Source organism: Colletotrichum destructivum, chromosome 2, assembly GCF_034447905.1.
Source record: "Colletotrichum destructivum chromosome 2, complete sequence".
Lineage (NCBI taxonomy): Eukaryota > Fungi > Ascomycota > Sordariomycetes > Glomerellales > Glomerellaceae > Colletotrichum > Colletotrichum destructivum.
The window spans coordinates 1,289,771-1,316,557 of NC_085897.1; the positions used below are offsets into that span (position 1 = coordinate 1,289,771).

General features: G+C 54.9%; 10 protein-coding genes across 10 annotated transcripts; 6 read left to right on the plus strand and 4 right to left on the minus strand.

Moving 5' to 3' along the window:
• Positions 1-1,830: 1,830 nt before the first annotated feature.
• On the minus strand, positions 1,831-5,678 carry CDEST_02588 (Putative Mg2+ transporter protein, CorA-like/Zinc transport protein ZntB; the record flags this gene model as incomplete). Its single annotated transcript, XM_062918747.1, has 7 exons — positions 1,831-2,259; positions 2,319-2,762; positions 2,825-3,289; positions 3,344-3,866; positions 3,942-4,681; positions 4,736-4,775; positions 4,828-5,678. 7 exons carry the CDS (start codon positions 5,676-5,678, stop codon positions 1,831-1,833), a joined length of 3,492 nt encoding a protein of 1,163 aa, XP_062774798.1.
• A 1,072-nt stretch (positions 5,679-6,750) lies between these two features.
• Positions 6,751-8,562, minus strand: CDEST_02589 (uncharacterized protein; the record flags this gene model as incomplete). The annotated part of the gene is made up of 3 exons (XM_062918748.1): positions 6,751-7,379; positions 7,590-7,723; positions 7,790-8,562. The coding sequence occupies 3 exons, from the start codon at positions 8,560-8,562 to the stop codon at positions 6,751-6,753; spliced, it is 1,536 nt and encodes a 511-aa protein (XP_062774799.1).
• Positions 8,563-9,319: 757 nt separating this feature from the next.
• Positions 9,320-9,929, minus strand: CDEST_02590 (uncharacterized protein; the record flags this gene model as incomplete). Its single annotated transcript, XM_062918749.1, has 2 exons — positions 9,565-9,929; positions 9,320-9,467 (listed from the first exon to the last, which is right to left on the minus strand). Exons 1-2 carry the CDS (start codon positions 9,687-9,689, stop codon positions 9,320-9,322), a joined length of 273 nt encoding a protein of 90 aa, XP_062774800.1. The 5' UTR covers positions 9,690-9,929.
• Positions 9,930-10,426: 497 nt separating this feature from the next.
• CDEST_02591 (Putative GroES-like superfamily, alcohol dehydrogenase-like, NAD(P)-binding domain superfamily) lies at positions 10,427-12,042 on the plus strand. The gene has a single exon (XM_062918750.1). It carries the CDS (start codon positions 10,577-10,579, stop codon positions 11,729-11,731), a length of 1,155 nt encoding a protein of 384 aa, XP_062774801.1. The 5' UTR covers positions 10,427-10,576; the 3' UTR covers positions 11,732-12,042.
• A 406-nt stretch (positions 12,043-12,448) lies between these two features.
• Positions 12,449-14,427, plus strand: CDEST_02592 (Putative 2EXR domain-containing protein). Its single transcript, XM_062918751.1, has 3 exons — positions 12,449-12,966; positions 13,047-13,270; positions 13,368-14,427. The coding sequence occupies exons 2-3, from the start codon at positions 13,060-13,062 to the stop codon at positions 14,237-14,239; spliced, it is 1,083 nt and encodes a 360-aa protein (XP_062774802.1). The 5' UTR covers positions 12,449-12,966; positions 13,047-13,059; the 3' UTR covers positions 14,240-14,427.
• Positions 14,428-15,885: 1,458 nt separating this feature from the next.
• CDEST_02593 (uncharacterized protein) lies at positions 15,886-16,473 on the plus strand (the record flags this gene model as incomplete). The annotated part of the gene is made up of 1 exon (XM_062918752.1): positions 15,886-16,473. The coding sequence occupies one exon, from the start codon at positions 15,886-15,888 to the stop codon at positions 16,471-16,473; it is 588 nt and encodes a 195-aa protein (XP_062774803.1).
• Positions 16,474-17,462: 989 nt separating this feature from the next.
• CDEST_02594 (uncharacterized protein) lies at positions 17,463-18,593 on the plus strand (the record flags this gene model as incomplete). The annotated part of the gene is made up of 4 exons (XM_062918753.1): positions 17,463-17,551; positions 17,822-18,080; positions 18,131-18,425; positions 18,499-18,593. The coding sequence occupies 4 exons, from the start codon at positions 17,463-17,465 to the stop codon at positions 18,591-18,593; spliced, it is 738 nt and encodes a 245-aa protein (XP_062774804.1).
• A 744-nt stretch (positions 18,594-19,337) lies between these two features.
• Positions 19,338-21,293, plus strand: CDEST_02595 (Putative Galactose-binding-like domain superfamily, PITH domain, Thioredoxin). The gene is made up of 3 exons (XM_062918754.1): positions 19,338-19,509; positions 19,736-20,283; positions 20,339-21,293. Exons 1-3 carry the CDS (start codon positions 19,434-19,436, stop codon positions 20,681-20,683), a joined length of 969 nt encoding a protein of 322 aa, XP_062774805.1. The 5' UTR covers positions 19,338-19,433; the 3' UTR covers positions 20,684-21,293.
• Positions 21,294-22,141: 848 nt separating this feature from the next.
• Positions 22,142-24,812, plus strand: CDEST_02596 (Putative 2EXR domain-containing protein). The gene has a single exon (XM_062918755.1). It carries the CDS (start codon positions 23,586-23,588, stop codon positions 24,570-24,572), a length of 987 nt encoding a protein of 328 aa, XP_062774806.1. The 5' UTR covers positions 22,142-23,585; the 3' UTR covers positions 24,573-24,812.
• A 122-nt stretch (positions 24,813-24,934) lies between these two features.
• Positions 24,935-26,155, minus strand: CDEST_02597 (uncharacterized protein; the record flags this gene model as incomplete). Its single annotated transcript, XM_062918756.1, has 1 exon — positions 24,935-26,155. One exon carries the CDS (start codon positions 26,153-26,155, stop codon positions 24,935-24,937), a length of 1,221 nt encoding a protein of 406 aa, XP_062774807.1.
• Positions 26,156-26,787: the final 632 nt, after the last annotated feature.

A 26,787-nucleotide genomic window follows, 5' to 3' on the forward strand; every position in this document is an offset into this window, starting at 1 on the left:
TCTCACACACTGTCTTGTCTTTAGATTTCCCTGATAAAGAGATAGTGGAGGAAGAGGCGTGGCGTTGTTGGCGGACTCTGGATCAACGGCGGGGGGGGGGGGGAAGAAAACGGGGAAAACGGGGTACCAAGAGACGGATGCGCCGTCCTCCTTATATGTCACTCGCACCAACAGAGGATGACGGGGCCGAAAATGAAAAAAGACAGGGAAAACACCAAGGAATGACATGACAATGGTCTACGAATACAACTCCGCCATCGTTCCAGCGCCCAAGAAGGAGAGAGTGTGTGCCCAGCCCGGCCCAGCCAGCCCCAGTATGCCCAGCGAGGAGGGGACATCCAGGCAGGCCGGGCTGCCGTGCATGTGCATCCGAAAACGCGAGCTCTTGTCATCGGCCCCGGCAGAGAGAGAGGCCTGGGGCGCAGTCACAAGCGAGACCACCCTACTCTGTAGTTAGTGACTGTACAGAGTATCTGTAGACCGTATACGAATAGGTATCCATCCGCAGGCATTGGCAGAATAAGGACGGGAGGCCCGATCGAAGCTGCATGCAAGAGAGTGGAGGAGTGGAGGGGAGACGAGTGCACATGCAGAACACACACACACACACACACACACACACACATGTACTGCCCGCTTCATGACTGGCGTCCCGGATCATGACTGACGGGGGATGACCCAGGAAAACGGTAATATCAATAATAGGGCTGTTCTAGGTACTCTCGCAATTGGGTATCGACAATAAGCAATGAACAGTGAATGATGACAATGACAAGGACAACAGCACAGCAGCGACAATCAACAAATCAAGAGCGCCAAACACTTGCTCAACTCAACCAAGACATGCCATCCCATCCCTCCTCTATTCAGTTCCCGTTTCCCCCGCTATTAACCACTAACCACTTACCACCGACCACTGAAGAAGGACAAGGGTGCGCCATTGGGTAGTCGGCGCCCTATGACGACAGTGCGCACGTCACGCCAAAAGCAAGATTCGAGGCCTTTCCCTCTGCTATCCCTCCCTCCTACCCTACCTACTGACTGATTGGAGCGAGACTCGCGCGAACCGAACCGCCTGACGTGCCCATATCCGTTATTCGCCCAAACCCACCACCACCTTTGACAGACGAGCCAGGTCGTCGTTTTGGTGCTCGTGCTTCTCACACGGCTGGTGATGCCGGACTACCTCCGGAGCACTTGCAGCTCGCACCGCAGCTGCATCCATCCATCCTTCGGGCCCCGGAGAAGGGGAACCCCTCCCTCCTGATCGTGGGGTCGCAGGGCTGAGCTTGTCAGATTGGGTGAGCTGGCAGCGCCGTCGTCTTCGTCCCGACCAACTTCTCAAGCGGCATGTCTGTCGTGGCGCCACCGTCGTTGGGCGACAACGTGAGGCATAGCGTTTGTTTCTTGGCCATTTGCTGGAGAAGCCTGATCGGTGGCCGGCTGGCCTCAAACCTCACTTGCCCGTCTTCCCACGATGTCAAGCCGATGATCGACACCGATCTTCCCTCCGGTACACACACCCCACTCCAAGACTCTCGTGCTGAAAGCTTGTCCCCCGATCAAAAATCCGCTGGCGGCCCAACCTTTGAGACTGTCCTCTGCTTCTCCCACCTACCCATTCCAGGTCTACCTGTAGACCAGTCCCCATTTTCTGCCACTGGTGGACCCTTGGATCAAGGTCCCCTCCCATCCTTCGGATGCCTCCGCGCTGCCTGGTCGAGATCCAAGGCAGTTCCCGTCGTAGGACCAGGGTCGTGAAGGCGGCATCACACCCAACTGCCGGCGCCACGAAGCATGCGCCAGGGCTTGGCTTCAGGCCCGTTGGCTTCACCCTCCCAGCCGACTGTCGGGCCGCCTCGCGAAGCTCTGCCTGGCTGACTGTGGCCGGCTGTACACGGCCTGCGCGGCGGGGAGGACCTCAATCGCGTCGTGGCGGTGAGCCTTCTCCGACATGCCCCCGTGCCCCGGAAACTCTGAGCCCACTGTCTCGTCGCCTCGTATCTTCCGAAACGCCCAGTCCCAGAGGTGTCCCATCTCCCCCATCCACCACAGGCCGAGCACAATCGTCAGGATCGTCACCGGTATGGCCGTCGCCCAGTACAGCCACTGCCCGTCCTTCATATCTCGGATGTCGCTCGAGTTCATCCCAAAGATGCTCGAAACCGCGCTCAGGGGCAGGAAGATTATGGTCACAATCGTGAAGGCGTAAATGGCCTGCTCCTGCCGGTCCTTCGTCACCGCCGCGTTGTTGAGATTCTGCTCCCCACGTTAGCGCCCACGTGCCGGCATCTCCATCTCACTACCTGTCCACTCACCGTCTGTTCTAGAACGTCCGCCTGCTCGCCGTACTCTTGGAAGTCTCTGTTGCGCCGCTCCAACAGCTGAGTGCACTCCGCCGCCAGAAGGTCCCTGAACCCGGCGGCGTCCGTCGACGGAAGCTTGTAAAAGTCAGACACCTCGGCCATGGACTCCAACAGCACGTTCGTTTCCTCGTCATCGCCATATCGGCTTCTGCCCAGCAGCAGATGAGACCGCAGCGACACGGCGTCGCGGTTGTTGACCTGTTCGCCGAATGCCCCCCGATTCAGGCGGCGTTGCTTCGGTGCTGCCGATTGACCTTCTTGGCGAGATGCCAGAATCGAGTTGAACACGCTGCTTTGCGCCGCTATCGTGCGGTTGATCACGTTGACTTCTTGTCGCAGGAAGTTAATGCGCTGCTGGTACGTCATATCCGACTGCCCGTTGGCAATGTCGTTTTCCTGACCCGCCGTTAGTGCTTGGTACGGTATAAGACAACAAACCCACCCCGCTCAAAACTTACCAGAGCCCGGAGGTATTCCGAGTAGGTGTCGGTAATTCCAGCATATTTTCCAGAGGTGTTGGCCAAGAGGCGGTAGCTAATGAGCGAGACCAATTCCAGCGGGAGGACCGAAGACCGTTCCAGAAGGCTGAGGCTTGACAGCCGTTCCATCATTTGCTTCATGCCGCCCTTCACCAGCCTGTCGGCCACGTCCAGATGATCTTCCCACATGTGTGTCTCATGACTGGCATAGATCAGGCCCATGACCAAATGGAGCCAAGCGACGATGAGGTCCTGCGGCACGTCGATATCCAGCCGATCCGTCGGCTCGGCGTGCGATAGAATACTCTTACACGCGATTACCGGAAGGGCAAGCTGGCGGAGTGCCTTTTTGACGGTCTGAGCGTTGGCGTAGATCGCATCCCGCCTCGTTTTATCAAGGTTGCTCGGATGAGACTCCCCGTCGGCAGCCTCTGGCAGAGACAACTAAAAGTCTATCAGCAATGTTCGGCCTGACGTCCGAGAGTCAACAAGACATACCTTGACCAAACTCATCACGGCGCCCCAAAATTTCTCTGTTGTCGGGCCGTCAAACAGGGGAGGAAGGAAAAATCTGAACAGAGAGTCGGCTGCGTTGAAAATGTCGACGCGCTCCTCGTAGTCTTGCCTTTTCCATGCCTTCTTGGTGGACTGCATCTCTGCCCCCAGCTGCTCGAGGTACAGAAAGACTTCGACCCGCGTGGATGTCTCGGCATCGAGGTAGGCCCGCTGGTCCGGACCGTTAGTCTCGGCCGTCAGGAAGTCCTCCACTTCCGATAGTTGCTTCTGAAGAACAACAAAGTTGGGGCCGTCCACCGAACTCGGAGTATTTGGTGCGGCCCAGCTGAACACGTGGAACATCTCGTTGGGCACGCTGGGTCGTACGGGCGGGAAACTCGTCCGGTTGCCTGACGATGATGGTTTGGGCGGTTGTAGGCCGGCTCCAGACGCCTGGCTGGCGGTGTCGCTCAGGCCCTGCTTAATGGTCCTCAGAATTCCACTCGGTGGAAGTTGTGGTGGTGCGCTGGCCAACGCGTTAGCCACTTTCACTCTTTTACTCCTTTCAGTCTTTTCACTTGGCGATTGCCGCGAAACTTACCAGGTTTCCATGCTGATGACGACGCTCCTGCGTGAGGTTCCGGCGAATTGAAGCACCTTCCACCACCGTGCCTCGCTCAAGAGGCGGCCATTGAAGTGGAAGCGGACCGCCTTGGGCCAAAAGTCGGAGAAGTGGGCGATGAAGGCGAACCACGTCTGGCACTCCTGAAGAGGGAAAGACCACAGCACCGACTCTCCGTATCGAATCAGTATCCTGCCGTCGTTGTCGCTATTCGGCGTGGGCTCTCTTCCAGGTTCACTCGTCACCGCGATGTTGTCCCCCCGCAACGCCTCTTCGTACATGGAACCGCAGGTAATCAACAGCGAGTTGTCGAGGACGATGCACCACAGCTGTCGAATGTGGAAGCACGAGCCCTTCTCTCCGTTGCCGATCTGCCGCGTCGCCTGGAGCATATCCCGCTTCTGAGAGTTCCGCGAGAAGGCCAGCTGAAGCAGGGTTAGAGGCGGAAACGCGCCCGGGTTGCCCGTGGCCTGGATGCCCGAGTACTCTTCGAGGGAGAAGTAGGGGATGCAGAGCCATGTCGCCGTTCGCTTCCCAGCCTGCGCCCCTTTTTCTTGGTCACCCTGCTGGAGCGGAAGCTGAAGGTAGCTTGGGTCCATATGCTTCACCGTCGTCGCCCTGGACGTACGGACGGTCTTGGCATAGTTCTTCCTTACGTCTGAGAGCAGTTTGCGGATGTCGTTCTGCTCTCTCTCCGACAGCGCTTTTGAGATCTCGCTCTATTTTGTGGTCAGCTTAACACGGTGCTGGCTCGTGGGGCTGCGTCTACGTACCGTGAATTCGTCAAAATTCATCATATCCTGCTGTACGTGTCTGGGTGAATGTCAGCATTGGCCGTGGTAACCGAGCCTGGTGTCAAACTCACAGCCATCTGAACAACGACTGTCGTTTTCTCTTCGCATCGTAGACAACGTCCAATACCGCAGAGTGCGTGCCGCCGAGAACACCGTCTCCCGTGTACCGAGACCGATACACATGCAAAGCCCGGCTTGGCGGCAGCTCCTCTCCCCTCATCGTCGAGTCATCTGAGAAGGGCGTCTCCAAGTCGAAGCCGTCGTCAGTCCTGGACGAATCCGCGCCCAGGCGTGCCGGGTCAAAGGCATAGACCTTCCCCGTCGTCTCCTCCAAGTCAACCCATTCGTCGCCGTCGTAGCCCGGGAAGGAATACTCCTCCCGTGCGCCAAAGTCGGGAGGCATGGGGAAACCGTCGAGGTCGAAACTCTGCAGGTCAGTCCCCTCCTCGTCGTTGTTGACAAGCACCGTGACTGGTCCTTCGGGGGTGGGCTGCCGCGGCCGCATCTCCTGCTCCTCGGGGGTGACCGTAGCGACGCCAAAGTCGAGGTTCTGCAGCGTCTGCGGCGTCTGCGTAGCAACCTCGTAAACAACAGGAGCAGACAGCGGGGTCTTGGCCCGTCGTCGCCGCGCAGACAAGGGGTCCAGAGGCGAGGCGAATCGCACGACGGGCTGGGTGTGGACGGCCCTTTGACTCCTTTGGCGTCCCAGGGCCCTGGGCGGCGGCGTGGGCGGCACGGGGTCGTAGATGGGATCTGCTTTGCGGAACTCCTCGATCAGCTGGACGAGATGCGTCGTCTGGGCTTCTCTGGTGTACTGGCTCCTGAGGTTTTGGGCTGATGTTCGTGACGAGAAGAGAGAAGGACCCCGGCGGCGGGGAGGAGCCGCTTCTTCCCTCCAAGTTGTTGTTTCGTACTGTGACATGGTGGACGATACCAACACTGTCGCACTGTATTCTGCCGTTGGTAGCGTCACCACAGCACAGTGTCAAGTCGTGCTGGATGGCGAATGGTGTAAGTGCCAATGTGTTCTTCCTCTCTTCCTCTCTCTCTCTCTTGTTTCTCCTGGTTTCCCTGGTGCCCCTGGTCTCGTCTGAGTTGGGTTATTGGCCTTTCCCTTTTTTCGAATGGGGGAAAACGTACAGAGTAGCATCGATGGAGATCGGCGTTGCCGGCCTGACAGCAATCACACGAGTTAAATAGATAAATGAAAAAAAAAGGACATGCCCTGCAAGCAATCAAACAAGCCTCCCCCCCACGTTCCCCTGCCGATGCCAGCCACCCGTTGAAGGCAAGGCCGACACTAACACGAGCCCCCCGAGCAGCACCCGTCCGAGCGCTGTGGCTTTCGCGGGCCCGACAGTAACGTTCGGCGTTGGTGAGCCCGTGGGCTCCCCTTCCCCGCCATCTTCAGCGGTCGAACCGTCAAACACGGGGAGGCCCCAGCGGACGAACGGCGCTAAACTGTTGGAGACCAGCCACATGTCGGCGTTCTGGTGGCTGTTTTTCCCCTGCGTCCGGGGATCTTCCCGTGGGACTAAGATTGACAACATCTCGCTCATCTCACCTCCGCCTTCAAGCTGGCATCATGAAAGGTCCCACCCCCCTTATTTTATTATTTTCCCTTCATGTTCACAGCGTGCCACATGTTCCCTCGTTTTTCTGCTCATATCTCAGTCAATTCTCGACCCGGCATCCTCCCGAGACGAGGGAGGGTACCTGAAAGCTGCTTCTGAAGTACTCGTTACAAACTGGTCATCCCTCAAACTTCGTGCTCGTGTGTAGACTAGGGGGAATCGCGAAATGTTCCCTTCCCAAACCCCAGAACTGAGAGTCTATCGTTTATCTTATCCTTCCTCGATTTTCCATTTCAATACCAAGGAGGAAAAGCAAGTTATATCATCCGTCCATCCTTTCTCGTCCCAATACCAAAGAAATCAAACATCCAACAGGACATTCATCCAAAGTTTTGGTTCTTCGCCAGCACATCGCCAAGACTACAGGTGGTAGCCAGAGTCGTATCCAGCCATGGTCAAGCGGCGCGTCATCTCGTTGATCGAAGCCTGCGAATAGGGCATACCGGACGAGCTCGGATTGCCGTCCGGGACCGGGTACCGATCGTTGTCGATCTTCTCCTCGACCCACTGCAGGTTCTCGTCGAAACACGTGGGGAAGTCAGGCAGGAGTCCATCGTGGTAGAGGTCTTCCATCTCCGAGCGCCACGGGAATGCCAGTGTCTCCCAGAGCTTCTGGACGTGGGCGACGAACCAAAACTGGCGGCGAAGGAACGGAAGGACGATGAGGGTGACCTTGGCCAGAGCGATCTTCATCTTACGTATCTCGTCGGCGTACTCCTCCTCCACGTTCTCCGTGTACAGATGAATGTGCGCCATGCGCAGCGGTATCTCGAAGCTGGCCAGTTTCTTGCTGTCGGCGAACTTGAAGTAGAAGAAGCGGCCGTTGAGAGCCTCCTTCCAAAAGTCACACGCCTTCAACACGTTACCGACCTGATACTTTCTCAGAGTCTTGATGCCCAGACGCATAGCAGGCCGGTAATACATGACGTTGTTGAGGATGTAATGGGTACTCCATATGTTCGATTTGTCAGGTAAGTGGCCACCGAGCTCTGTTATGATTGGATCAGTGATTAATTCAAGTCCTTGAGCAAATCGGATGAGCAGTTTCGAACTTGCCTCCCATATAAATCCAGAAGAACATGACGCCCATCACGTGCACGCTGTAGCCGTCCATCTCGTAGTGTGTGACGCCGACCTGGTAGACCATAAGAGTCAAGGTACTGTCCTCAACCGACCACAGAAAACAAGAAAGCGTAGACTCACTTCATTGGCCGGGGGGAGATTCTGCGCCAGGTAGGTCGACTCAGAAGTTATGATATCGCGATGACCAGAGACCACCTTTCCATCACTGAGCGCTATGGCGCAGTCGTACGTTGGGGTCGCATAGAAAAGACTGCAGAGATAAGCATTAGTGACATTACCATTCACGAGCCGGGCCTCGGCTTTTCAGAAACCATACCGAACGCGACGGGTTCTTTCAAATCTGGGCAGTTGGCCGCTTTCAAGAGACGCTCTGAAGACTCTTCGGTGACCGCTGTCTCCGTGGGTCGAGTCAGCAGGACCAACTCCCTCGTCGCCAGAGACAAGCGTGATATTCGTCTCCTGTTCTTCGATTTCGTCGTGCTTCTCGCCGTCATCTTCGTCGACCGGGAGGGGTACAGAAGCAGCAATAGCTACTTCGCTTTTGATGCTGCCCTCACCCGGGGCCGAGAACGCGGACGCGGACGCGACGGATGCGACAGACGCGACAGCCTCCAGGGTAGGAGAGAGTCGAGCTTGTCTCGCAGCCTCCTCGGCGGCCTTCCTGGCAGCTCTTCGATCTCTTCTAGCGTTGGCCATCTCGTCGCTCGCGCCGTCGGGTGTAGTTGCTTCTTCGAAAATCGAGGTGGTTGAACGAGAAGAAACTGACGAAGTTGCGGATGAGAGGGGGGAACTCTCAATTTTCGAGGTGGAAAGAGCAAGGCCGCTCTCCTCCGTGGCCTTGTCAACCGACATGGGGCCGGAAGAACAAGAGTGGCTGCTCTCAGAGCGTGAGGCGCTGGGTTCAGGAGACTTTTGCTCTGCTCTGGAGCTGTTCTGGTTCGCTGTTAGACAAGGGGATTTGGCGGCCTTGGTGGGGAGAGTGCAGGGCGGATTATGCGCCTGCGATGAGCCGTCGTCAGAGATCTGATGGCGAAGAGGACTGGGCTTGTGGTTCTTTGCAGCGACTTGCGCCCATGAGAGGTGAGCCATGATGGGCGTTGGTAGTGAGAGGCGCAAGTTTAGATGAGATGGGTTCTTAACATGTGTTGGCAGGATGAAAGAAAGACAAAGGTGTGAAGAAAACAGACTGAAAGATATTTAAGTTAATAATCTTAATGGAGGGGTCTTGATTCGCAGTGGCCGATGTGAGTGAACAAGCAAAAGAGAAGGATCGAGGATGAAGGGAAAGCTGGTGTAGGAAACACATGTGCGTGATGAAGCGTAAAGGGAAGGAGGAAGCCAAAAGTGTCTGCCTGCGCAAAATAGAAGGGACTTACTAGTGATTTGGCTGATCGGGTGAATTGCCTCTGAATACTTACAGGTAAACAATGGGTAGTATTGCAATTTGTATGTCCTTCACCCCATCTCATCAAGCCAGTCTCTATTTAGGTGCAGGATGTAGGAAGTGGAGCCATGGTCTGTTAAGTTAAAAAGAGCCAAAAGGGATTTTTCTGTAGCTGATGACTTTAGATCGGATGAGATAGAGCTCCTTTAATCACCCAAAGGATAGCCAAAGAACGGAGCCTAGAGTGACATTCCATCAGGAACTCATGGCATCATTCGCCAAGGTGTTCAATCTGGAATAGGCCCAAGCCTCCCTTGAAGCATAGCAAAGACCTTTGCAGCATGACTTGTTTTCCCCTTCTTTTGAGAAGTAGGAGTGGGTGATGGCAATGGCATAGATTTTCTAGCCTCTGACCTCAAGTCTGGAGGGAAAACCCGGATTTTCTTTACCAACAGAAGCCTCCTACCCGGCCGGAAGCCTTCCTGTTATCCGAGGCAACAAGCCGGGACAATACACTGGAAGCGAGTTTTTGGCGATTGTCTTTTTTTTTGCATCAAAGGCTGGAACATCTTCCGTAGCCGGGTTGTCTGACACATCCAGATGGGCTAACCTGCGGTCTTTGTCAGTTTGGCTTGCAGATGTCTCGTTGCTAGACCTTTGGGGGCGCAGATATGGAGTTGGGCAGTTGAACAATATGTTGTACTTACCAAACTCTTCCCAGATCATTTCCCTGGCAACTGCACCCTTCACCCTCATAGCAATGATCAGGAACAAGGTCATGCTTCCTACTACTAGGGCTCACCAGAAAAAGAGAGAAAAAAAGGCTAGGCATAATGCGTCGTCGCCTCGCCTGTCGACGTTATCTGAGGACTTGTCTCTTTTACATAGTAGAGCCACGGAGTACCAATCTGGTTCTTAAAAATCGAACAAAAACACGCCAACCATGATGATACTCTAAAGCGAGGGAAGAGAAAGAAAGATGACGCTCAGGTGCAGGACTAGTAGCATTACTGTCCGATACCATGTCGTTGACGGCCTTACATAAGCGGCCGAACCTGGAACAGAAATCAGCGTTGGAGAGAGTAAAACTGAGCCACAAAGTTCCCGGATAGAGGGCGCGATACGTTGTCAACTGTCGTTCCGTCGACCATGACTCGTGTGATTTAATCCGTTTGGCGCTGGCGCGAATCGGTGCAACTCCCGGCCGATCGTCCTGGGAACACAGTCGGCGACCCTGTGGGTCCAACAACGGCCGGCTTGCGGGCGGGTCGAATTTACCAGTGACAACTTGCCTAATTCGAATGAAAGAGGAACGATCTCGACAGCCAAGAGTCCGCATGGCATCAAGACCCCTGTTATTATGTGCAAGACCTCGCTGTAGCAGCCAACCCTATGGCCCAGAAGCTTCGCACTGAGAGGAGAAGCGGAGTTCGGACAAGTTGCTGTGGCCGCCGTCTTATGGCGCGACGGCCTAAACGAATGGTTTGGCTCCACATCGCAGCCTGTACTCGGCCTCATGATCCGGCCCGAGAAACCACGACACATTTCCCTCTACCACTCTCCAAATCTTAAAAAGCATAAAGGCCTCCTAAGCCCAAGCATCGTTGTGTTCAACTTTGCGGGCACTTATTCAAACTGAAAATTGTGACCGAGAGCAACCCGGTCCCTGACCCCATCACTCTTCCCAAGCCCTACTTACACCACCAAACTTTGCCAAAAATGGGCTCTCCACGAGGAAACCGCGCTCTTTGGCTCTCGTCCTACTCGGAGCCCCTCAGAATTGTCGACCTCCCCGTCCCGGAAGCACCGACGGGCACTGCCGTCGTGAAAATCCTCGCGACGGGCATCGTCCCATACACACACCTCTGCCACACGGGCAAGCTCCCACAGATGAACATCCACCCGCCCTTCGTTCCGAACCCCAACGCCATCGGCCGTGTGCACGCCGTTGGGCCGGACGCTGTGCGCGTCAAACCTGGCGACCTCGTCTATGTCGACGCGACGACCCGCGGCCGCGATGATCCAATCAACGTCATGGTCATGATCGGCCATCTCGGCGGCGCCGGCGACGCGGGTCAGAAGCTCATGAAAGAGTGGCGCGACGGCTCGCTGCAGCAGTACCAGAAGGTGCCCCTCGAGAACGTCTACCTCTTGAACGAGCAGCGCCTCACGGGCGAGCTGGGCTACGGCCCGGCCGAGCTGTCTACCATTGCGCACTACTCGGTCGTTGGCGGCGCGTTGTTGGAGGCCGCCGACGTCAAAGTGGCTGAGACAGTCGTCGTCGGGCCTTCGGGCGGCTCTTTTGGTGGCCTCGCCGTCGAGGTCGCTCTCACCGTCGGCTGCAACGTTGTGGCGCTCGGCCGCAGCGAGGCCAAGCTCGCGGCGATGCGCGAGAAGCTCGGCGGCAACGCGCGACTCCGGACGGTATTGATGACGGGTGACGAGGACGCCGACGCAGCGGCGATCCTGGCAGCAACACCCTACGGCGCGGGAGCGGACGTGTACAACGACTGGACGCCCGGGGGGCTCAAGAACCCGCCGTACCTTGGGGCCGCGCTGCGCACGCTCAAGCGCGAGGGTCGGGTGGTTCTCAGCGGCGGCGCGAGCGAGACGCTACCGATGCCGTACGCGCAGTTCGGCCTGAAAAATCTCAAGCTGTTGGGCAAGTGGATGTGCGAGAGGCGGACGCTGTTGCAGGTGATCAGTATGATCGAAGGAGGCCAGCTGAGGATCGGGAAGGAGAGCGGCAGCGAGATCAAAGTGTTCACGCTCGACCAACACGAAGAGGCGACGGAGTTTGCGAGGGTTAATGGCGGGTGGAGGAACTACACGGTAATTGCTCCGAGTCCGTACGAGACGTCCCTTGCGATATGAGACATTGCTTCGGGTGGGCATGGCTCAACGAGGGCTGTGCATGTTGAAAGCATGGATGAAATAGAAAGGCAGTGCTAGATAATCCCGGCAATACGCCTGCCCTGTTGTTTGTCATTGTATCTATGACAGGCGTTGCATCCACGGAAGACGGCCGCGCGCGCGGGCATCTGCATGCTGTGTGTCATCGAATAGGGCGTGACCGGCTTTCGACGTGCGGCGTAGAAGTGGATGGCCAAGACGGGATAGTCACAGATAGTCAACTTGATTAGGTAGGTAGGTAGTTAGTGAGGCAGTAAATTAATCACAACATTTCAAGGTCGCGTTCTCATCCACCCTGACAGTGTCTAGCTACCTACCGACCTGCCTTAGGGAGGTACTGAGATGCTGACCCAAGGGCGTCTGTGCGCCGGCGCCCATCGGGAGCTACTAGCGTCAAGGTCGCGCAGTCCTGATCGCTCCCGGCCGCCCACCAACTCCACTAACCGCGTGTGTCCCTTGGCCCGCCCACCCTTGCTCCCGCTGCAACTGACAGGGGCGAGGGGCCAGGGCCTGTTTGCTCGCTGGCTGCGCTGCTTAGGTACACTGATCACCGCAAATAGGTGCATTGGTACTTATTTAAGAGGGTGGGCAGGTTCCTTGGTGCCTGAGGAAAGGACAGAGATACCGGGGAGAAGCGGGCCAATGCTTCCTTCCTCCAACAACCAACCAACCAACATTGAACCAATTGACGGCACTACTACCACTGCACCTCAGGTACCTAGGTACCCCAGACGGCCTTTCTCTTCAACCCGAGGTGCCACTGGCTCGGCTCCTTGACATCTCCCACTTTCACCTCGCATTCTGGACCTCACTTTCTCTCGCGTGGTGAACCTTCTGCCTTTGTCAGCCCAGACGGCGGAAACGTCAATATCCCGTCGCGCGACTAGGCATCCAAGGGCAGGCAGACAGGTGTTCCATCATCCACGTGCTACTGTCATTTTGCGTCATCTCGACTTCTTGCGCCGTCGCAACACCCTGCTGGTGCCTGTAGCTCTTATCGACCACCGCCCCATCTCTCGACGCGGCGTTGATGCAAAGGAAAGGCTTGGCATCGTGGCATCGTGGCATCGTGACAGAAGCATCGTGACAGAAGCATCGCCAAACCCGCCTCCGGCGCGCCGCGCTAGCATCACATGCCCGTGACAGAAGCATCGTCTACCGCCCTGGCTCATATCCGTCTCATCGCTTTTGCTCCTGTAAGCATCTCATCTCGTCTCACGCACTCTCACTCACCCGCTCCGTTGCTCAGGCTCATGCCCATGCTCATCTCACACAGCTATTCCGACCCTATGGATACCATCATGGCCGACAACTCACCCCCCGACCCCATGGCCGCAGCGGCCAGTGCGCTGATGAACTCCATCCAGTGTTACGTCCGCGCCGCCGTCGCCGCTGAGTCGGCCAACAGTCGACCTGAGTCCGAATCGGCTATCCAGGCCCGCCTCGACACTGTCGTCCAGGAGAACACCGAGCTCAAGGACAAGCTCAAGCAGATAGAGAGTAAGAACACCAATTGATGTCTTTACAATTGCATGTTTCATTTCTCCCACTCTTCCCCAAACGGCAACGCTCATCAGTGCTGACACCAACCAAGCAGACGAGAGAGACACTATCAAGGCCGCCTTCTCGTCCTACTTCGGCGTTGCCCTCCCCGAGTCCAAGCTTTCTCGCCACCTGCGCCTCAAGATCCCTAAGTTCCCCCAGTTCAAGAGCTTCCCCGTCGAGATCCGCATGAAGATCTGGAAGCTCGCCCTCCCTGCCGGCCGCGTTTTCGACCTCTCCATGGGCGACGGCCACCTGTCCCGCGTCCTGCGCGCCACCGCCCCGAACCCCAACGGCGGCCCCAATCCGGCCGTGGCCATGCGCCAGGCCTCGGGCCTGGCCGAGATGACCGTCACCGCCCACAAGACGCCCAAGCTCCGCCTCGTCTGCAAGGAGGCCAACCGAGCCTTTCTCGAGGCCGGCGGTTTTGAGTTTGGCCTCTTCGGCGGCACCTACAAGGGCCTCTGGTTCAACTACGCCGAGGACATCCTTTTCGTCCGTGAAGAGCCCCGAGCCTGGGTCAACCTCGACATGTCGCGCATCGTCCGTGTCGCCTTTCCTCACACTAGATTCATGAGCAAGCCCGACATCATCGCCAGGCTGGATCTGGTTCTCGACCATTTCACCTCTTGCAAGGAGGTCATCCTCATGCAGACCATGGAGTGGGATATCCGGTCCTGTCTGACGAGCCCGCGCCTGCCGCCCAAGCTGTTTCCCCTCGGCACCGAGGACCCTATCGGTGCTCACGACTATCCCAAGGAACTGTCCAACGAGATAGGAAACGTCGCCGCCTGGGGTGATGTCAAACGCGTGGTCGAGCAGATTGGCAGGGAGCATGTCATGGACGTGAAGCACCTGAGCCCCGGCCGCGTTCCCAAGTTCATCGGCATGGAGATGGTGAGGGCTCGCCCGAGCTACTTCGATTAAGTGGAGGGCCAACATATCCTTGCGTACTTTAACACGATATCGCACGTCTTTGACTTTTGTGCAATGAGCATGTATCATATCCAGGCAGACACAGGGAGTAGAGGCGTTTGGTTCGGGTTTTCCCTCGCGAGTTATCATAGTGCATCATACCACTAGTCAATTCTGCATACATTTGGTTGGCTCTCTAATTTTCATCCCCGAACTCCAGATCTTGCAACTTCCCTCTCTGCGATTGTCCCATGACTTGAGAGACCCTGGTAACCACTTTTGTCGTGATTGGTCGCAACTTCTCCTCACTGTTAACTTGTTTCATACCTACCGTCGCAGCTTTCTGTATCTTAGATGCCCACGAAACTCTTTCTCCAAGGGGTAGAAATTGGCGGCCAGACGGATGTAAGCGGCCAGGTTGACATGACCGAAGACCATGCGAGAGACGTACACTCGGACTAAGCACAATTGCCTGCGATACGCAAAGTACACTGCATCGTAGATGCGTGTCGTTGGACCAAAGGCCGCGGATGCTCGAAAGCATTATGAGAATTCAAAGATGAAACGACTTACCGTCATGCATCTCTCACTGAGGATGGCGCCCATTCCTGGATGAGTCTTGTGGGCTTTTCTTCCTCGTAGCCCTCGAGGTCTTTGTTGTTGTATCAGCTCGAATATGCATGGAGGAGGGAGCAAGTCTTCCCGGATCGCTTCTTTGATTCCCACTGAGAGCCGGCTGAATGTAAAGAAGGGAATTATGTTAGGGTTTTGTGAAATACTATTAAGCCAGTTGGTTGGATACACATTACAAGATCTAGTGGAAATAACCAGCCTCGCCTTGATGTGCCTTAGTCACCTCACTCTGATTTATTGATCACAACAGTCATTACCTTGTTGCTCCTTGCCTATGAAACTTTGACATTTTGCACTGCGAGTGATATCTTGAAGGTTCTGACATACATGGCTAGCCAGTTGTGTGTTTGCTTAGGGGTCTGGGAGAGATCAACCGACGAGAGCTTTGGTTTGGGCGACTTAAGGTTCGAATAATACAAAGAGGTTCTGCTCATGACTGCATGGCCAGATGTATGAGGGGGAAAGAGCCATTAGGTGCGGTCCTGTCTACCTGCTCTACAGTACGTTCCTGTGAGGATGGTTGCCTCGTTGCCGCCACCATGACCAGGCAGCCATCCGCACAGCCCTTGACGGGACCTACCTACCTACATGGTCCATCCACTCGAGGCTTCCTGTCACCAGTCCAGCGATGACGGCGTGGGTGACCTAGTTGGTTGAAGCCTTAAAATAATACCCCTTATTCAGATCTCACTGGGGCATGTTGGGGCGCGCTGTTCGAACTTCACTGAGGACAGGGCGGAGAAAAGGGTTACTTCTTTTTCTTTTTGCTCTCAGATGCTGTTTATGCTACCCAGGTACCTACATACCTAGGCACGCAAGGTACCTTACCTAACGGCGTTCGGGCCATGTGTGTTCTCACTGTTCTATCAAACCTCCATTCTCCTCGCCTCCTCTTATTTCATCGTTACGCTTTCAGTTCTTCAATATTGCCCCATCAGTCTTGGTTGGGATGTTTTCCGTCTCGACCAAATCTTCTGCACCTGCGGCTGGCCCGATAACGTATCTTGACCGAGACCTCTTCAAAGATGGACAACATCATCGAGCTGACCAAAACCTTTGTCGATAGCCATGCTGCTATATTCAATGCTCTAACCCAACAATCAAAGCTGGTGCAGCTTAAGCATCGGCGCGGGCCATTTGCCATGCGCACTGTTTGCAAGGAAGCTTGGCTCACGACGGAAGAGCATGGAACATTCGAGTTCGGGTTCACAGGCAGCTCCAACTTCGGGTTCCAGTTCAACCCCAGTAGGGACATCGTTCTTCTGACAGGCGGCCACGAACATGATGTTTTAAAAGGCTGTGTCGCCAGTCCCCAGATCTTCGCCGTAGGCCAGCTTTGCTTCCGCACGAAAGCTAGTTGCATAAACCTACTGCATCTTGCTTTTTTAAGCACGGACGACTGCCGCAAGATTAACTTGGTCCATTTCCCAGTGAGGGAGTACGACACCGATATGGATCGCGGCGTCAAGCTTTTCGCACTACAAGACTACGACGCCATCTGGAATCGAGAATCAGCCCCTGTTTTTGGAAAGCAGGGTTCAGCTATCACTACCTTGGGTGGAATAATAACGTCATTGCTGCGTATGTACCGCAGTAAGACGCTTCTTCAATAGTTGGGCATGGGACAAGACGATTTGCCGGAGATAGAGGCCATGGAAATCTTCAGTAGTAGGAAGGCGAAGGCACAGAGCGATTGAGAATCAGTGACATCAAACGGAATCACTTCAGAAATAACATGCAGAAGCCATTGTTTAATAGACAGACAGTTTCTTCAATCCCACAAGATTATGGGCTTAAACGACCAAGAACTTGTATCGGTCCTAATCACCTCCAAGTTAATGCGCCAATTAGTAGTTGTTTGTTGAACGTAGAGTAACCTTCCAAGTATCAATTGGGTGGGCTATCCCGCGGGTTTTGCAACTCCATTCCGGAAACTGAAGATAGCAGCAACCTTTCCCAGCAACATGATGATCGTTATCGTTCGAAGAAATATGGGGAGAAATCAGAAAATGAAATCGGTATGACACCCAAATGTCGCAACCTTCTTCAATGACCATATTCTTCGGCCACTTGGGAATTCCATCCTATTCCAGCTGAACACGCTGTCATTGAGCAGGATTGAATGTTTGTGTGCAGAATAGTTAGAGCGTGTTAAAACATGAAAACAAGACCATGTTTCACAAGGTCAGTTTGACCGAGGACCAGTTGTCTTGAGATTGTGGGCAGGTAGGTAGTTTGGCAGAATATGGAGGCAGCCGATGTAGATGTTTGGTGTTCTAAATCGATTTCCATTACGCTGTTCTTCCTGGTTCTCTTTTAGTGTTTTTCAAGGGCTGTTACTTGTGAGACGGAAAAGAGGTGGGTTGGGAAAAACCGGTCGGAAGCCTCGATGACGTCGAAGTAGGACGCATTCGGAAACTAATATGTCGTTATTTAGTAGCATGTAATACTGAACCACAGCTGCTTAGGCATGCCCCTTTTCTGGTTGTCCACGTGTATTTGACTTATATGGACTATGCATGAATGCTTGCGCAACATGACAGAAGTAGGGGCCGCAAGACAAAGAAGTTGAGTAAGCATGGTGCTATAGGTAGATGATTTGATGCCTAACCAGAGCCAGACTTCTTTGAGACTGTCTATCTGTGCTAGTACAGAGGAAACGTTGCCCAAGTACGATGTTTGCTTCCGAGGGTAGGGTAACAAAGCGGAACTCTTATGCTAGATTCAGAGTGCTGGCACCCCACGAAACTTTTTTGTCAGTTTCTTTCATATCTCCAAGGGAATTTCGTCAGCATTTGCTAGAGTACCTTCTTTGTAATGAATTCAACCTATCTCCTTGTTTATATCTCGCAGATTCCGCTGGTGAGCTGACGCCAACTCAACCCACATCTCCAAGTGCCACCGCGGCTGTCTTTTTAAACTTTTTTTTACCGAGCTCCCTGTCTCGTCCGCTCTTTTTAGCACGCTATCCTCAAACATTATATCGATCCCTTTTATTGCTCGTCTTGTTGGCATTGCGGCTTTCACGGCAAGCGTAGTAGCCGGAGAAGCTGCTGCTATTGCCTCGGCACCGCCGCGGAGAATCCAAGAGGCACCCCCGTCGGCCGTGAGAGTCTCTGAGATACCCTGGATCACTTTCTACACTCCGTCGCCCTCTACTCGACCCTCCCATCCGGAGTCTCTTCCCGTGGAGCCGTCGACGCGATCCGTCGAAACTCTTGTCCTCCGGCTCCGAAAACGAGACAAGGTTCCCCTGGAAGAGCAAAACAGGATCTGTCACGACGAGCCGATCACAACCCTCACAGCCCTGTCGACTCCCAAAATCAGGAGAAGAGCGTCGCGGCGTTTTGCGGGCTGTTGAGCGGCAGAGGCGGCTACATGGAGGTGGGGATGGAGTCCCAGCGTATGGAATTCCAGGATCTAAACAGCGTTCATCATCATCTGAAGGTGGAATGGGCGGCGGCCTGTGAGACGGACGTGGAGAAACAGTCGATTCGGCGGCCCCTAGGGGAGATCAGCGCTGCGCCTAACTGCGACAGCTTGATGAGGGACAATTATGGAAACTGTGAGTAACCCTTGGCTCAAGTCTGCCAAGTGATTTGAAAGAAATCTTGCCGCCTCTGACGACTGATCACTAGGTAATAATGGAGGCGTTGGTGGCAAGGTGCAGGTCGATTGCCTCATCTACACCTACAATGGTGGTATCATGCCAGGGAGAGAGTACAACTGGTGAGAAAAAGAGGATCAAAGAGCACGGCCATGTTGAAACTTTGGACTTCCTCCCAGCTGGAAGCCACTTGATGCTTGCCAGACAGAAATCTTTTCCATCTAGTCTCCAGAGTCCTATCCGTTTTCATACCCAAATGTGGCATTCATTAGGGTTCCTTTGTCCAACTCACATTTAGGAATAGAAAAGCTGTTTACCCCTTTCTGTTCAATGATTGAGAAATCTTTGAGAGGTTCTAAATCCAAACAGCCTGATTTCACCAACTCATTTCAATCCAGATCAACTCTAAAAAGTGTGCCTATTAAGCTTTTCACTCTAGAATGAAATAAAACTATGCATTATCAAGCCTGTGTTTGAGGCGACATTGTATATCCAAAATATAACAAGTTCATGAAAGTTATCTGTCTTTTTACGTTCCAATCTAAATACGCAAGATTGCTTGTTAAGTAAACTAGTAATAAAGAATAAAGCATTAAGACTGTAAAAGAAACTGCAATAAAGAGGACTAATCTAAAGATATAACTAACCTAGTGTTGGATTTTTTAGTATACGTTAGATAGAGCAGCTGTGAGGTAGATGTAGGTACCAAGCAATTAATTGTGAATAATCACGAAAGTTGTTTGCTTCCATGGACTGCTGCCAGTGACAAACAACGCTAGTCCCATTAGGGAATGGTGCGGGGTAGGTAAGCTCCTGCCGTCCGTGGTCCTGAGGGAGGTCGCCCTGCCTGCTTAGCGTATCTTGTCTTGTCTTGTCTTGTCGCGGGGCAGCTTTCTCCTGAATTCCATCAGCAACAACCTCACCCTCACACACCGACTTGACCCTGCGATCCTCAGAACCGCGAATATGTCTACGGTTCACATCAAGTCTCCGACGGAGTTTCAGACGCTCCTGTCGAGCTCCAGAATTGTCGTTGCTGACTGTGAGTACTAACCGAAGCCACAGCACCCCTGCCCTTTCTGATTCTTGATGACGCCAATGATGCCATCGCCAGCGCTTGATGGACGCGTCTCCCTTGCCCTTGCTACCCTTGCCTCCAGCTTGGCTTGTTGTTTGTCTCTGTTACAACCCACTGCTAGAGACAAACATGTTGCAGTTTATTTCACGCCTCAATGATTGATCTGGCCTGCTGACAAATGTGGTTTCAGTCTATGCCGACTGGTGTGGTCCCTGCAAGGCCATCGCGCCCCTCTACGAGCAACTTTCGTCGTCGCTCTCCCGCAAGAATGCCGTTACCTTTGTCAAGATCGATATCGAGGCCCACAAGGAGATTGCCGCCGCCTACAATGTCACCTCGCTCCCCACCTTCATGATCTTCCGCGAAGGCAAGACCATCGAGAAGGTCCAGGGCGCCGACCCCCGCAAGCTTCAGGAGGTGGTCAAGAAGCTGGCCAAGGAGGTTTCCGAGACCGGCTCCAGCTCTGGCGAGGCCTCCGGCAACTCGAGCGGCGGCAGCTGGAGAGGCGCGGGACTTCCTCGTGGCTACGGCGACATCACCGACCAGGTCGAGGCTAGAGGCTGCGAGCTTCTCAACGCCGACGAGGACTTTGGCCCTGTCCGCGTTCTGTTCGACACATCCAAGCCCAGTGCGCTGACCAAGAAGGAGGGTGTGAAGGATTGGGTGGAGAGCGGCGCCGACGACCAGCTTCTGCTGTTCATGCCCTTCCAGTCCATGTTGAAGCTCCATACCCTTCAGGTATGGCATGACACAGACCCTACATGTCAAGACATTGCTAACAGAGACGCCTCAGCTCACATCTCTTCCTCCTGCCGACGACGAGGAGGCTCCGATGCGCCCTGGCACCATCCACCTCTACACGAACAAGCCGCACAACCTCGACTTTAGCGAAGCCGACGACACCCCTCCCACGCAAGCCATCGAGCTCACTGAGAAGGACTGGAACGCCGACGGCACTGCCAACATTGGGCTGCGCTTCGTCAAGTTCCAGAACATCAACAGCCTGATCATCTACGTCACCAAGGGTGACGGCGACGGCGAGAAGGTGCGCCTCGACCGTGTGCGCCTCATTGGCGAGTCGGGTGAAAAGAGAGAGATGGGCAAGCTAGAGAAGATTGGCGACGAGGCCGGCGAGTAGAAGCCAATGGCCCACACCACGATCTGATCAGCGGCCAGTGGAGAATATCAAGAGAGAAAAACTCTGCACGCGAGGCCCTGTGCTACGAAAATCATGAATAGAGCAATAGCTATAGATGTTGCCGGCCGTCATTGGCCATCGGGAATTGAAAATCCAACAGGATACGAGAACAGTTAATTGCATTCGTGACGTTCAGAAATATCATGCACGGCCAGCTTCAACACTGGGCGCGCATACACACTGCGCGCACCTAGGATTTGCTTCGAAATGTAGACATGCCGTGTTTCTGCTGTAATACACCAAGAGCCGCCTCAGTGGGCATCACGGTTCCAAAGGCTACGCTTTGCCACACGTAGTCATACTCTACGCATTGCTTCCATCCACGAAAGGATTTTTCGAGTTTTGAGTATGTCCGGCCCGACGATCGCGATCCAACCCGCTGAGGGGCAGACAGGATCAGTGAAGGACGAGGCCGGCTGCAATTAAATTCGATCTGGGGCACGACTGACGCCATGAATTCACCGACTTAGGAATTCTAGCAACAGGGGAAACTGTAACGAGTCGTGCCAGCCGCACGAAGAAAAAAAGAAGAAAAAGGAAAGCCTCCGTTGGAATCGCGACCAGAAATTCTTTTTTATATCGTGATACGGGTCGTTACCGTGCACGGGTACCCATAGTGGATCCAAAGAGACGCTAGGGGAATCGGGGAAATATTCTGCCGGAAGATGGACATGCTGGTGCCTCTGAGTCTCTGACCGCGGAACCTGCCAAGGTTTTGTCGGTCGGTGGCTGTCATGTCAGGGTGCCGTCTTGGTCAGTGCGTCTCATACCCACTCTGGCGCCCGGCCCCATAATTTTGCACTCAGTGTGAGACGAAGAACATATCGGATTTGAGCCAACTAGATGACGGCCCCCGGTCGTCATCCAAAGTCCAACAAGGCGTCGGCGACCACCAAATGAAGACACCCTCTTCTACGCCTCCCTCGAGCCATCGCGTGGACCTAGCTTGCCTCCAATCCTCGCCAGTCCGTCCGCCGGTCATCGAGCGAAACATGCGCATTCTATGGATACATGGCCTAGGCTGTCCGTTTGCAATGAAACGGCATGGGGGATAAGCCCATGTTGACAAGGGCTGAAAGGCTGCCATGGGATCCAGGCAGAGCCCAAGTGTTGCCAAAAGTCAACCGAAAGGGTGTTGGACGACGTTCCCGCGCAAGGGGCTAGGATGCCGACAAGGCGAGCGGAAGATTGCAACTGAACGGTCACGCACCGCCGTCAAGTGCGCTATCAAAGACGTCTTCAGATTGATTGAGTTTGGACCCGTGACCGGAGGCAGCGGAGCCCGGAAATCCAGATTGAGGGAGGCAACAGGAGCGCCGCAATATGCTTCCCCCAAACTTCTTTGCCCGCATTCGTGTCGTTTGCCCGGCCCTCGAAGCCTCAAACAAACGAACTTCCAACCCCGTACAGGCCGAGCCACTCGGGGTCTCTCTCCCTGTGAGTCTCTTCTTCTCCTCCTCCTCCTCCTCCCTTCTCTTTCGGCCTCCCTCGCGACAAGCTCCCTTTCGCACCGCCCGCCCCTCTTTCGATGCCACCGCCATTTCCCCGACCTGAACCCCCCCCCCCCCGGCCAACGTCTTGGTACCTTAGCCCTCTGCCAGCTGGTCCGGCGCGGCTACTTACCTTGCAGTCTTGCAATAAGCGTCGCAATCCAGCGCCATGCTATGCCGTTGGGATGACGGGTCGAATGACGGCACATTGATAGTGGAGGTGGTTCCAATCGCAGGCCACCCCATCAGTCATTACCAGCTTATGGGATCACAAACTGCCACCGGCTTACCAGGCGCCCCTCTTCTTGACTTCCCAAACTGAGCATCGCGCCACGTCTGCCGCCGGGTCTCATGCGCGATATTAGTGGGTCCGTCTGTCGCTTGCGCTTCCAACTCTAGCATGCATGCCTCGCCAGACGCCGGGAGCCCCGTCCACATATCGCCACAGCACCTTTTGAGAGTCGTCCGGATGTCGACATGCATCGCCCGCTCTGACACCGGCACGTCATCAACTGCCGGCACGATGACCAGATGTGGTGGCAGCTACGGCGGCCAATAGTCCCATTGTTGTAGCGTACCGGCCGTGGTCAGCCACGGCAGCCCACGTTGCTTTTGCACACCAACGGCACCGCAGGGACGGTAGATGATCTTGCCTAGCCTTGGTCTAGCCAGAGACTTACTGACAGCCATCATATGAGCGGGCTAGCCCCAGTTTCACCAGTGTGATAGAGAAGCCTCTAAGCAGCTCACAAAAACCAGCTTACATCCCATCCCGTCCAACCCCCCTCGTTCCAGGCAGTAGGAGCTTGTTCGGATCTGTTTTCCTTGCGTTTCACCTTCTTCCTTGACCTTGCGAAAGAAGCTTCTGTCTTCAGCCGACAATTCGAAAAAAAAGTGTTGCTCGCTTCGTGCTGCCGAGCTGGCCCCTCCGATTGGCAGTTGTCCCATCCACAGACTACTTACACTCGTCAACCTGCTGAGCTGGTAGCCCTCGCCCACCCATCCCGGCGCGAACCTCGAAACGACAACCCGTACCCTTCATCTATGCGAGATCTCTCGGGCCGCTAGTCGAAACGTTAAACGAGTGGGTATCGCGGTCCTATATTTCAACGCCAGCCTTCTCCCCGTCGGGGAACGTTCATCTCTTCCCTTGTTGTCTGCCCGTTTTCGCGGCAGCTGTCCGAGTGGTCGGACCCGTCGATCATTAGAGTTCCCCCCCGACCGCCCCAGAGGATCATCTCTTTCCTCCCCCGCCTTAAAGAAGATCACCCGTCACGTTTCCGACCGCATCTTCTGTCCTTGAAGATATCTTCTGCGATGCAAGCGGGCCTCGGCGTCGCACAGAGATCAGTATGCCTCCGAACTTGTTCACGCATTCCCCGATGGGTGTTTCGAGACCTGCCACCACCACAGGCGCAGCCTTCCCCGTCATGAAGCTGCCAGTGGAGATACGGCTGATGATATGGGAGTACGCCCTGCCGGATGCTCGCGTGTACGAAGCCATGGACTCGCCGAATGCAAGCCAGAAGACGCCTGCGGCGGCCGGGCTCATGTTCGCCAATGTTCGAGACGAACCACCACCTGCCCTAGGCGCAGTGTGTCATGAGACGAGGGTATTCGTGCTACAGCGCTACAGGCCTCTCACTTTGTCAGCCACTACCAAATACGTCGATCTGTCGCGCGACATCCTGTTGCTTGAGCCGTACCTGCTGGTGAAGCGTCTGCTCCGGACACTGCAGTTCTTTAGTCAGATTTCCCTCGTGCGCGACAACCTCAGCCGACTTGCGTTCGGGACGTCGTACGGTTTATACACCGGCATCTGCCATCCCGTCTTGAGCTGGAAAGTCTCCAAATCCAACATGACGACGCTGCTCGCTCGCCTGGCCAAGTTCCCAAGGTTGAGAAAGCTCCTCTTCGTCGTGCACCAAGAGTTCCAGTTCGACTTTGACGTCCGACCGCCCTACGCCACACATCAGATGAGCCATCCGGAGGAGTCACGGCCACAGCTGGTGCACCAGGGATACCGCTTCAAGTTTGATATTGAGTCGCAGCTCAACTATACCCAGCCCCGCCACCCGCACTCCAACGAGTTCCTGTACTACCCGCTGGACATCGATGAGGACAATGACGAGTGCTTCGACAGGGACGATTTGGAGGGCGAGGGCGACCCCTATGAGTCGTGGCCCACAAACGACGACTGGAGACGCTTCAGGAGGAGGTTCCAAAGGTCTATTCACCTGGTGGGGAAAGCGTCGCCGGGGATTTCGCGGCCCAATGTCATGCCGACGTTGGAGGCGGCGAGTTTGCTCTGGAGGTATAGCAAGGCGCAGCGGTATTGAAGGCCTCACTCTTTGGCGGCTATGGATTTACGGTGTTTTTGTTGCTCTCCTTTCTAGCATTGCATTATACCCTTTCTTGATGTCAATTTTGGTATCTGCCTTGGCAATAAGACGGCGGTTTCTACATTTCCATGGATTTTCACCACTAGCCCATCGCCGTGCGGTACACAAAGAAACACGGTCGAGCCCCGGAGGCTGTAAGAGAGCAATGGCACAGTGATATGTACAGGAAACCAAGCTGATAGTCAAGCAAGTCGGTCTCTATATATATCAACGCCTATGCCAGATGCGTCACGGCGAGGGGCGGCCCTCTTGAAGCAGCAATCATCCATTCCCATCTTCAGCACCTCACCCCCCTCCGTTCAGCGCATTTCTTCAAGCGCTACCAATTTGAGGTTCGCCGCCATCATCAAGACCCAGACCGCGACGATCCCGGCGAGGAGCCAACGTGCCAGCTCGTTCATCGCCTTAGCTCTCATCTCCGCCGCCTCGCTCCTGGACACGACTCTCGCGTTCAGGCACACCCCGCGCGGCCTGCTTGTGAAGGCGCGCTTCCAATCGCAGCAGGTGACGCAGTGGCACCACATGCTCTCGTGGAAGACGACTATCTCTTCGCCCGGCGGTCGGCTGGGGAACGGAGCCGGATCACCAACCCGGGGAAGTTCGGATTCCGGGATTGCGGCGGCGAGGCGGTGGGAAAGGTTGGCCCAGTAAGCATCATCGTCTTCGTCTTCGTCGTCATCATCATCCTCTTCCGATTCCGTGGTAAGATCGGACATGGAATCAGATTGTGAGGCCATCGTCGCGCTGACATTGAGGGACCACCGTACGAGCGGCTGGTATTGGCGCGGGAAGGGTAGGGAAGGGGAGACGACGCGGGAGAGGCTGTATCCGAGGTTTCCGGTGACAAAAGGGTCGCGAGACTGATTGGTTCTCGCGGGGACACCTGTGCTCTGGAGGCTTCCGGTATTGTGAAGGGGTGAGCGGGAGAGCTCGACGGCTGTGAGATTCGATCGAACGGGTCTGAGGTGCTGGCTGCGGGGGCCCAGCTCCTCCTCCGAACGTGTCTCTTGTAATTCCAACAGCTCGCTGAGGTTATTGGCTGGATGGGTGTCGATATATGTGGATTGGTCGCTCGGCAGGGTGCTATGCCGAGTAGCACGAGGACGACATGGATTGCCGGGCGTAGAGTCCAGGTCCCAAGTGATGGATCTCCTTAGGGCAGGCCAAGGTTCCCATCCGTCTGCGAGCGATGCTCTTGTTTCGGCGGTCCGTTGGTATCTGGTCGATCGAAGCTCCGTCTCGCTTGTAAAAGAGCCGGGGGACGAAAGGGTCATGATGGCGGGCGTGGCTGAGAGGCTTACCGACTTAGAGTCGGTCTCGGTTTCAGCGATCGGACGAGGCAACTGCTGTTCCTCATCTCCGGAGTGGAAAATGCTTCTGTCATCATCGTTCTCGCTCGACTCCGACCAGTCGTCGTCAGCTTCATGGGCTGGGGGACTGGAAGAAGGGGTGCGGCTGGTCCTGGGGTAAGGGGAGCGGTTGCGCCAGTAGCGGGTCTGCTTTTCGGGGACGATGATCATCTCGACTTGCAGTAGTTTCCCAAGGCTTCTTAATGAATAATATCCTCTGATGTACCTTGAGTGACGAAACAGAGGGTTGAGTGCGCAGCTGCTCGTGACACCATCAACTGAATTGAGCTTAGGTCAAGTGTGGGTGGTGTTCGTGAGCATGATCCCTTTCCGTTTGAAGTTGGATACTGTCAGGGTATAATCGCTTGAAAAGTCGAATCGGAGACAGAGGCATGCGTAATCCATCTTCTGCGAGTTTGTTGATGGAACGAACATGGTAAGCTCTGGCGGTCCCATAGTTCGTTTCAACCCCCCCCCCAGCCCTCGCTTTGATTCCACGGGAGAAGGCAATTTCATGGGTCAAGGAAATAATTTTTCTGCTCTCATTGCACTGTGTTCCATTTCATACCTTGGCTTAAGCTTCAGTCTCTATCAAGGTATGGCAGATTATAGCAACGGCCACTGTCCAAGGTCCTGCCCGTAACCCTTTGAGCCGCTGTATTCGAAGCTTTATGGAGTCTTGTCCTGTTTGTTCTTGAGTGACGTTTCAGCAAGGACGCGAGTATTTCACAATCTTCCTCTCATTCCTCCCATAGCCAAGGGAGGATCGCGACATGAGAGCCCAGACGCCAAAATGGGCAAAG

What these genes read in the sequence shown, in the direction of transcription:
- CDEST_02591 (XM_062918750.1), top strand. Translation starts at nt 10,577, where the DNA reads ATGGGCTCTCCACGAGGAAACCGCGCTCTTTGGCTCTCGTCCTACTCG.
- CDEST_02592 (XM_062918751.1), top strand. Translation starts at nt 13,060, where the DNA reads ATGGATACCATCATGGCCGACAACTCACCCCCCGACCCCATGGCCGCA. An exon ending in CAAGCTCAAGCAGATAGAGA is followed by an intron (nt 13,271 to 13,367) that starts GTAAGAACACCA and finishes CCAACCAAGCAG; the next exon opens with ACGAGAGAGACACTATCAAG.
- CDEST_02595 (XM_062918754.1), top strand. Translation starts at nt 19,434, where the DNA reads ATGTCTACGGTTCACATCAAGTCTCCGACGGAGTTTCAGACGCTCCTG. An exon ending in CAGAATTGTCGTTGCTGACT is followed by an intron (nt 19,510 to 19,735) that starts GTGAGTACTAAC and finishes ATGTGGTTTCAG; the next exon opens with TCTATGCCGACTGGTGTGGT. An exon ending in TGAAGCTCCATACCCTTCAG is followed by an intron (nt 20,284 to 20,338) that starts GTATGGCATGAC and finishes GAGACGCCTCAG; the next exon opens with CTCACATCTCTTCCTCCTGC.
- CDEST_02596 (XM_062918755.1), top strand. Translation starts at nt 23,586, where the DNA reads ATGCCTCCGAACTTGTTCACGCATTCCCCGATGGGTGTTTCGAGACCT.